Source organism: Neofelis nebulosa, chromosome 1, assembly GCF_028018385.1.
Source record: "Neofelis nebulosa isolate mNeoNeb1 chromosome 1, mNeoNeb1.pri, whole genome shotgun sequence".
In the NCBI taxonomy this organism is placed as follows: domain Eukaryota; kingdom Metazoa; phylum Chordata; class Mammalia; order Carnivora; family Felidae; genus Neofelis; species Neofelis nebulosa.
In genome coordinates, this window is record NC_080782.1 from 42,504,971 (window position 1) to 42,514,508 (window position 9,538).

General features: G+C 46.9%; 1 protein-coding gene across 2 annotated transcripts in view; it reads left to right on the forward strand.

The window, feature by feature from the left end:
• Positions 1-8,894, forward strand: part of AFAP1L1 (actin filament associated protein 1 like 1) — a 62,856-nt gene extending 53,962 nt beyond the window's left edge. For both annotated transcript variants that reach the window (XM_058719731.1, XM_058719733.1), the window contains exons 17-19: positions 2,036-2,214; positions 4,912-5,040; positions 7,070-8,894. In XM_058719731.1, the coding sequence (XP_058575714.1) occupies positions 2,036-2,214; positions 4,912-5,040; positions 7,070-7,093 (332 nt within the window). In that variant the 3' untranslated portion in view covers positions 7,094-8,894. The remainder of the gene's footprint in view (positions 1-2,035; positions 2,215-4,911; positions 5,041-7,069) is intronic.
• The last annotated feature ends 644 nt before the right edge of the window (positions 8,895-9,538 follow it).

A 9,538-nucleotide genomic window follows, 5' to 3' on the forward strand; every position in this document is an offset into this window, starting at 1 on the left:
TGCAGACTCAGGCTGCTCTGGGCTCCTCTGCACCCCACTTTCCACCGTTTCTTTTGAATTCTCCCCGTAGCTGTAGTTTGGCATAATTTCAGCCTGAGGTTTGTACACACATGCTTGAGAGAACAGAGGTCTTTGTCCTTTATAAAATATATCCAAGGTCACATAGCCCCATGAGAATCTGATGGGACCTATGGACCCTTTCATAAGGAGGGAACAAAACCCCACAATTCACAGTGTTACAGACAATTGCAGCAGCCAAGAGCTTATGCGCCCTCACAACTCACCCTTAGATTGCCTAAAAATCCATGAACCTAACTGAGAACTTCTAGCTTAAAGGTTAAGACTTCTGTGGAGCCAGGAACCAGAATCTGTGGAAGGAAGCATAGGAAAGCAGTGTGGTCTCAATATACAAAACTTCTTATTTTTTTTAATGTTTATTTATTTTGAGACTGAGACAGGGCTTGAGCGGGGGAGGGGCAGAGAGAGAGAGGGAGACACAGAATCCAAAGCAGGCTCCAGGCTCTGAGCTGTCAGCACAGAGCCCATTGAGGGGCTCGAACTCACGAACCATGAGATCATGACCTGAGCTGAAGTCGGCCACTTAACTGACTGAGCCACCCAGGCACCCCAATATACAAAACTTTCTAAGAGTCAAAACAAGAGTTTGGAGCAGGCTAACTGTCCTCCTTACTGTGCTCAACTTTTTTTTCTGTAACCCATCACTTTGTAATATTAGATTATTTATTCTATTTATTATTTTAATGTATTGTTTATTCTCTCTCATACACACACACACACACACACAAATGTGAACTCCATAAAGGCAAACATTGCCTGTTTTGTTCACTGATATATCCCAAGGGCAAGAACAGTGCCTGGTACATAGTAAGCACTCGCTAAGTGTTTACTGAATAGATGGATGGATGAATAAATGAATGAATGGAAAGAATTCACCATTACTGGAAAATCCTCCAGTGCAGCCTCCTATTTGTCTCAGAGCAAAGAATGAATGGAGCTAACGTTTAAACCTGGTAAGGCCCACTGCAACTCTTGGCATGAAAAAGATACGAATATAGGGTTGCTACTTTAGACTGAATAAGCAGCAAAATGGAACCCCTGGTCAATGTAAAGCCCTGTGTTATAATTCAGTTACAGGTAAGAGAAACCAAAGTCAAATTGGCTTAGAAATGAAAAAAAAAAAAAATCAGCGTGCCTGGCTTGTTCGGTCAATAGAGCATGGGACTCTTTATCTCATGATCATGATTTCAAGCCCCATGTTGGGCATAGAACTTACAGAAAAGAAAAGAAAAGAAAGAAAAGAAAAGAAAAGAGAAGAGAAGAGAAAAGAAAAGAAAAAAGAAAAGAAAAGAAAAGAAAAGAAAAGAAAAGAAAAGAAAAGAAAAGAAAAAAGAAAAGAAAAATGTAATTGGAAAACTGAGCGATCAAGTATAGCAAGGTCCAGGTATTTAAATGATGTCACCAGGAAGCATATTTCTTTAATTCTTGCTTCTGCCTTCCTCCATCCTGATTTCATTGTGTGGCCTCATGGTGGCATAATGGCTGCACAGCTCTACCCCTCACCCAATCCTCCCAGCCACCCCAGCAGAGAGAACTTCTCTTCCCAGCGGACCCCACAAAAGTCTCAGGATTCCCTCTGATTAGACCAATTTTATCTCTAAACCAATCAATGTGACCAGAAAATGGAATTATGATCATGGGCCAGATCTAGGTTATGTGCCAACCCCCTGAACTAAAAGTGAGGTCAGCACTATCCAAACTATAGGGAATGGGAGGAGAAGGTGGTTTTCCTGTGGAAAATCAGGGTTCTGTATCGAGAAGGTGGGCGAAATGGGTACAGGGCAGGTAAAAACCACACAACCCCGCACAGAGCTAGCACCCCAGGCCGGAAGTCCATCTCTTAATGGGGACAAAGGGCTGGGAAAGCCACGGGGCAGACTAGAAGCAGAGGCCCTGCCGAAGCCCCTGATGCTTCAAGCCAGGCTCAGCCATTTCTCACTGATGTCTTTGGACCCAGGAGCGAAGTTAAAGGTCCTGGAGGAGGCCGTGGCCACCCTGGAAGCTGAGTGTCGGGCGAAGGAGGAGCTACGGATTGACCTGGAGCTGCGGCTGGTGGCCGTGAAGGAGCGCTTGCAGCAGTCCCTGGCGGGGGGCCCGGCCCTGGGGCTCTCTGTGAGCGGCAAGACCAAGAGTGGGGTGAGTGTGTGCCCTTCTGTGCCAGGGGCAGCTGCTCCCTAACACCCTCACATGCTATAGATCTCCAGGATCATTCTTTGTGGGTAGGAGTTAGGCTCAATTACAGATGGGAAAATGGAGGCTCAAAGCGGAGGGAAGGTGCCAGAAGACCCGATCCCAAAGAGGAGGTGGCACGGCTAGGGAGGGGGCTCCTGGAGCAAGTTCAGGCCTATCTGCCATTTGACTTTTTATCCTGAGTGTGATCTTAGAAGTAGCCTTTGGGTTATTGATAATTATAGCTATGATACATTGAAGAAGAGCAAACTTGTGTTGAACAGTAACATAGGCCAGTATAGCATTTGAACCTGCGTGACCTCATCATCTTCACAGCAGTCCTGTGACGTAGTGCTATGTGTATTTGTGCCATTGGATGTACAAGGAAACTGAGGTCAGCAATGTCAAATGACTTACTCAAGGTCACTCAGTTAAGTGGGAGACAGGATTCCCAATCCAGGAAGTCTGACGCAGAGCCCTGTATTAGCCACGGTACACGTGCCCTCTCTCAGGGTCCCCAGGGTACGGGGCCGTCCTCAGGGGTTTGCATCCATTATCTTCAGCGCTCCGGGCAACCCTGCAAGGCAGATACTCTGACCCTGAATGAGACTTCCTCAGGGAGAACGTGGCTGCCCTGGGTCTCCATCACTACTGACGTTTAGGGCCAGTAATTCTTTTTTTTTTTTAAATTTTTTTTTTTTTCAACGTGTTTTATTTATTTTTGGGACAGAGAGAGACAGAGCATGAACGGGGGAGGGGCAGAGAGAGAGGGAGACAGAATCGGAAACAGGCTCCAGGCTCCGAGCCATCAGCCCAGAGCCTGACGCGGGGCTCGAACTCACTGACCGCGAGATCGTGACCTGGCTGAAGTCGGACGCTTAACCGACTGCGCCACCCAGGCGCCCCCCAGTAATTCTTTTTATAGGGGACTGCCATATGCATCATAAGATGTTTAGAAGCATCCCTAGCCTCTGCCCACTAGACACCAGTAGCTCCACACCCAGCTGACAACCAGAAGTGTCTCCAGAAATTACCAAGTGTCCCCCGGAAGTGCAAAACTGCCCCCATTTAGGAACCGCTGGTCTAAAGTACCAGTGGGCTCATCTGTTATCCTTTCCCATAGCACTTAGCCACAATGTGCGTATACATATTATATGGATATGTGTGTGTGTGTGTGTGTGTGTGTGTGTGTGTGTGTGTGTCTTGTCTAATGTCTGTCTCCCCCCACGGGATTGTATTTTTATTAAAAAAAAATTGGACTATGGCTGTTTTGTCCTTATAGCCTTAGCCCTTTAGAGTCTGAAAAACAGTAGGAGGGCCACAAATGTTTGACGAATGAGTAAATGTTATGCCTGGTTTCAGACAAGGAAATTGAGATGCAGAGAGACTTGTCTAAGTCTGAGCTGTCACTGGGGACGGTGTTCTCACTGTTGTTGTCTGAAGCCACGCTGTCTGCCCCTGTGCTTCCTCTCTGTGGGACTTTCCAACCTCATTTCCAGATGAAGAGCTCAGAGGACAAAGACAAACTCACTGAGGCCCGGTGGGAGAGCTAGAAGTGGTTCACTCATCCCAGCTGCTTCCTCCCACTAGTGTGCCCTGAAATTCACTTCCCAGGGGGCTTTTCCACTACTTTTGAGCCTTTGTTTAAAAAATTTTTACTTATTATTTTTTTTGAGAGAGAGAGAGAGAGAGCAAACAGGGGAGGGGCAGAGGGAGGGAGGGAGAGAGAGAGAGAGAGAGAGAGGAGCTTAAGCAGGCCGCACACCCAGCACAGAGCCTGACACAGGCCCGACCCCACAACCATGAGATCATGACCTGGGCCAAAAACAAGAGTTGGACGCTTAACCGACTGAGCCACCCAGTTGCCCCTACTTTTGATCCTTTTGATGGTCTTTGGAGATAAAGAGAAGTCTTGTCTCAATTCCCTGCAGGCTTAGCTGTTAATATGTCACTCTTAAGGAACCATATCGTAGTAAGGTACTAAGCAACTATCTGGAAGATTTAAGAGGTGACAGCACTCTAGAAGATGAGAACGAGGGCCACCCGCCTGGGCGGTTCAGTAGGTTGGGCGGCTGACTCTTGATTTCAGCTCAGGTCACGATCTCACAGATCGCAAGATCGAGCCCACACTGGGTTCTGCACTGATAGCACAGGACCTGCTTGGGATTCTCTCTCCCTCTCTCTGCCCCTCCCCCACTCTCACACGTGCACCCGTGCACACTCTCTCTCAAGATAAACAAACATTAAAACAAACCAACAAAATGGGAAGGAATGCAGGGCAGAGGTTAAGAGAGAGGGCTGTGGGGTCCGAATCCTGGCCCTCCCACTTGCCAGCTATGTGACCTCGGGCAGTGACCCAACCTTGCCATTTCCCTTATCTGTAAAATAGTTTGACCGATACTAGCGTCTACTTCATAGGTTTGGGAAGGCTAGAGGAGCTAATCCACGCAATGCCTGGTACATCGTGAGGGCTCAGTAATTCTAGACGTCATTGCCTTTATTCCGAGGCCCTCAAGTGTCTTCCTCCCCTCACCCTGTTTGGTGCCGGCATGTCTGTGCTATTTGCACGTTTGCAAATACTCTATTTGCGTTCTTTAGAGGGCAAGCCAGGTGTGGGTAGCCACCCTAGGCCTCACCTATGTAACTGCTTCTTGTCACCAACAGGAAACTGCGCATAAAGCCCAGAACAGTGCCTCAGAGCAACCTCTCCCTGTCAACTGTATTTCTGAGCTGAGGAAGAGAAGCCCATCCATCGTAACCTCTAACCAAGGAAGGGTGCTACAGAAAGCCAAGGTATAGCAAGCAATAGCTCAGCTAATTAAAATTCAGACACCGGGCGGCCTTCCGATGGAACCTCACCAAAAGCCAAAACATCATCTAGTTAGAAAGGCGGAGAAATGCCAGCACATCCACGCAAACTCAGGAAGTTTGCTCCGAGAAGGTCCTCAAATCTCGTTCGGTCCCTATTGACTCATTCTTAACACACAGTTCTAACAAGCTCAGTTTTCTGGTTTCTGAGCCTCCAGTGGGTTTGGGGACAGGAAAGGCCCTGTTTTATAGGTGAGGAAACCGATGAGCAGGAAGTGAAGAGACCTGTCCAAGGTTATGCAGGGCATCACTGCAAGAGCTGGGCTGCAAACCCACCTCTTCCAATTCCAAGTCCAGGGCTCCCTCCATGATACTGGCCCACAGTCTGATCATCTTGGGGCCAGCTGTGCTACAGAACTTTTTGGATTTTAGAAAGGTAATACGGTACACAGACTGAGTATGATGAAAAACTCCAACAAATTCTCAGGAGGTCCCCTGTAAGCAAACACGTTAAAAATTTTACAAGGCACATGAATCTTCACCCCCTGTAGAATAAATAGATTATAAACCGCCTCATATCAGTTCAGGTCAGGTTTTGCCACCAGTTGAGTTTGTGCCCAAACACTTTAGAAAAATTTTGGTTTTAGGGATTTCTGGATTTCAGAACTGGGCATAAGAAATTGTGGACTTGAAAATCAAACACCCGAGCATTAGGACATAAGATTAGAGAAGTAACCAGCCAGAGGCGAGATCATCTAGGCTAGATATCAGCAAACTTTTGCTATAAAGATCCGGATGGTAAATATATGAGAGCCTGTGGACCACAGAGTTTCTTCCAGAATGACTCAGCTCTGCTGTTATAGCAGGAAAGTAGCCATAGACAACATGTAAACAAATGATGGACATGGCCGTGTCCCAGGAAAACTTTATTTATGGACACTGAGGTTTGAATTTCATAAAATTTTCACATGTCAAGAAAAACCGTTACTGTTTTTATTTTTTATTTTTTCCGCACATTTAAAAATGTGAAAACCATTCTTAAGTTGATGGGTGCTACAAAAACATGCAGCGGGCCAGACATGGCCTGTGGGCCAGTTCGCTTCCCTTTGACCCTTGTAAGCCATGGAAAGAACTGTGAATTTTGTTTTAACATTCTGAAAGTCACTGGCAAGTTCCGGGCAAAAAATTTTTGGAGACGAATTACGTATTTAAAAGACCGTTCTGGAACAATGGTGAGAACTGATAAGGGGACAAGAGAGACCAGTCATCTAGATGAGAGATGAGAAAGGTTTGGTGGGGGTGATTTGAAGTGGATGGCTTTGGAGGTAGAGACGAAGGATTTCCTGGTGAGGATGTGGAGGATGAGGAAAAGAAAGGAATTAAGGGTGATTATTCCCGTCATTGCCCTCGGCAACTGCGGTGTAGATGGTGAACACTGGGGGAAGAGCAGGGTGGGATCAGGGAATCTTCCTAGCAAGAATGTTCGAACCATCCCTGTGAACCCTGGTTCACACCATCACCTCCAGAGCTGGCTGAAAATCCTTTTGCATCATTTAGGGGTAAAAAGCCAATCACTACTGGCCAAGACATCAGTATCCCTCTCAGATGAACCCCTACACAGCTCCAGGGGAAAGAATGGAGCCCTGTGAGCCCCCTGCCTTCACCCTTCCTTACCAAACTGCTTTGGTTTCTCTCTCATCAGCCTCCTCCTCCACACCAAGGTCCGGTGGAACAGCATTAGAGTCAAAAGTTGTCCCCATTCTCCTCTCTATGGGCCTCAGTTTCCTTGCCTGAGAAAGACAAACTTTGTGATATTTGGGCCCCCCTGAAGATGAGCCCCAGTGTGGAGAAATGACTTACCCAAGGCTACAGAGAGCGAGTGAGACTAGGACCTATGGCTCTCTAATCTGGTCCATGGAGATCTTTATATAATTAGGTGCAGTAGAATGCTTTTATCCTGCAAGTCACACAGAACATTCAGCAAACTGACTTGTCTTGTCTTTCTGTCCTTCAGGAATGGGAAATGAAGAAGACCTAGAAAGAGGGTGAAGATTTCATTCCTAAGGAAATACAAGATTGCATTGGAAACACTTTTTTCACCAGGAGATGCCAAAAGACTCGAAGTAGCCCCCACTCTCCAGGGCACCCAAAAGACCAGCGTTTATCATCTGCATGATTCTAGGGGATATGGGGAGGGAAGAAGTAGAAGGGAAGAGGGACACGGAGAGTGTCCTTATAACTTCACAGAGGGTGGAAAACGGGTGGAGGGAGACAGAAATCTGCACGGTTGCAAAGGTTTTGTGAAACGTCTTTGTCCTCTCTTCCGAAGAAGGAACGAAAGCACACGTGAATAAGTCCCATTCTCAGCATCCCATTCCCAGGCCTCAGGGCAAAGGAAGACAGTGCTGAAGCCGGTGGTACAGCACAGAGACAAGACTTGATCAGCTGATCACACATGGGCCTACTGGATTCATGCTGGGCATTGCCGACAACCACTGGACAACATAAATAGGCCGAACTATGAATAGAATTTCCCTGCCTACGTAAAGGTGGACAAAAGCCATAGACGACATGCAAATTCTGCACTCAGCCCTTTTGTGCCTTACAACCAGGCAGATGCAGCTACCAGAACCCCACAGTGGAGTGGTTTTCAAATTAGAGATCGGATATGCAGCAGGCAAGGGGAGGTTCAGCAGCTGACTTACTTTGAGCTCTTAGCGAGAGTGATGGGAACATTGGTTTCTAACGTCCCCAGGATGCTGCAGGCATTGTAGGGTGGGGCCATTTGTGGTCGGTCAAGTCCTTTACCTATTTCATGTGACACTCAGGCTCCAGGAGCAATGGTTAGAAATCCAAGTGATGCTCTTTATGTCTTTATCCTTATTTTGCACTTGGAGGCTCTCCCCGGTCTGCCCTTCCTTATCTGTTTATCAAGTAAAATCATCAGGGAGAATCAGAGGACAGTGGCTCACTTCTGCCATAGTGCCTTTTACTTACACTTGATACTTTAATGGGGAAGCAAGGACCTCAAGTCTGGGGCAGTCTCCTTGCTGTGCCACTCGCTACTTTCTCAACACTATAGGCGCTATTGAGGTCTTTACATTTCCTTCCAAAAACAGATAAGACCAGTTAACTGTTAAGAGCTCCAAGTTTAGCTCAAGGAGAGAGAAGGGAAATCCCAGAACAGCCTTTGGACACTTTGATGGAGGTCTCACACACTTTACCCTACCTAGGGCTTTACAAACGTGTGCCTTATCCAAACTTTACCACCCTTGGAGACAGCCAGGAACCAGAATAGGGAAAATAACTCTGACCAAAATCATCCAGCTGGCCAGTGGCAAAGCATAAGGCTTAGGGCTTATGAGCCTGGATCTACACAGGGTTGGGTTTGAGCCCTGCCTCTGCCACTGACCAGCTGGTGACTCTGGGAAAGTCACTCGCCCTCTCTGATTCTTGTTTTCTTTACCTGTGAAACCCAGGTTAATGGTTCTATTTTCCTCCCAGGACTATTGGGGAGATTCAATGAGATAATACATGGGAAGCATTTTGCATACTGTCTGAGAAACAAGAAATCCTCAGTCAATAATGGCTTTCATTATTAGCTAGGTAACAAATGTCTGACTAAAAATTCTGCGTTCTTTCTACTGAAGAAATGATGTGTATATGGTTATTACAGCCACCAAAAAGCTAAAAGGCAACTAATCCATAACTGACAGTTTGCATCCAGATTCCACTTAAATATCTTCAACGAGAAAGGAGCTCACATCATCTGGATTGTTAATGTTCTTTTTTTAAATGTGGATCCTGGAATGACACCAAATACTCCAATTACATCCTCAGTGTGTCCTCAGTGTGTTATTTTGGGGTTGAGCATCTTTTCCCACTGATAGATGTTGCGACTTGTTGGGGGGGGGGGACACCACAGAATTAATAATAAGCATTTATCGAGTACTCCATGCATCAGGTACTGTGTCAGCCAAGGCCAGCTTCACGGGCACACAACCGGTGCAGTCACAAAGATGAGTAGAGCCCTGAGTTTGGTTTAAGGCGCTGCTGTTGCCCTCTTAATAATTTTTTTTGTTTATTTTTGAGAGAGAGAGAGACAGAGAGACAGAGCGTGAGCGGGGGAGGAACAGAGAGGAGGGAAACACAGAATCCCAAGCAGGCTCCAGGCGCTGCGCAGTCAGCAGACAGCCCAGTGCGGGTCTCAAACAAACGGACCGTGAGATCATGACCTGAGCTGAAGACCGACACTTAGCCGACTGAGCCACCCGGGTGCCCCTTTTGCCCTTTAAATTATGTAGCCAGTCCTGGCGCTACCTGATCACTTTTCCAGGCATTATCCCTTTAGTTTGCACTAAAACTCTGTGCGACAGTTTCTGGCATCCCAGTTTTCACAGGTGGGGAAAGTGAAGCACAGAGGGGTTATGTCACTTGCAGGAGCGCACAGCTGGGAGGTGCTGGAGCCAGCAACCCTTCCTCT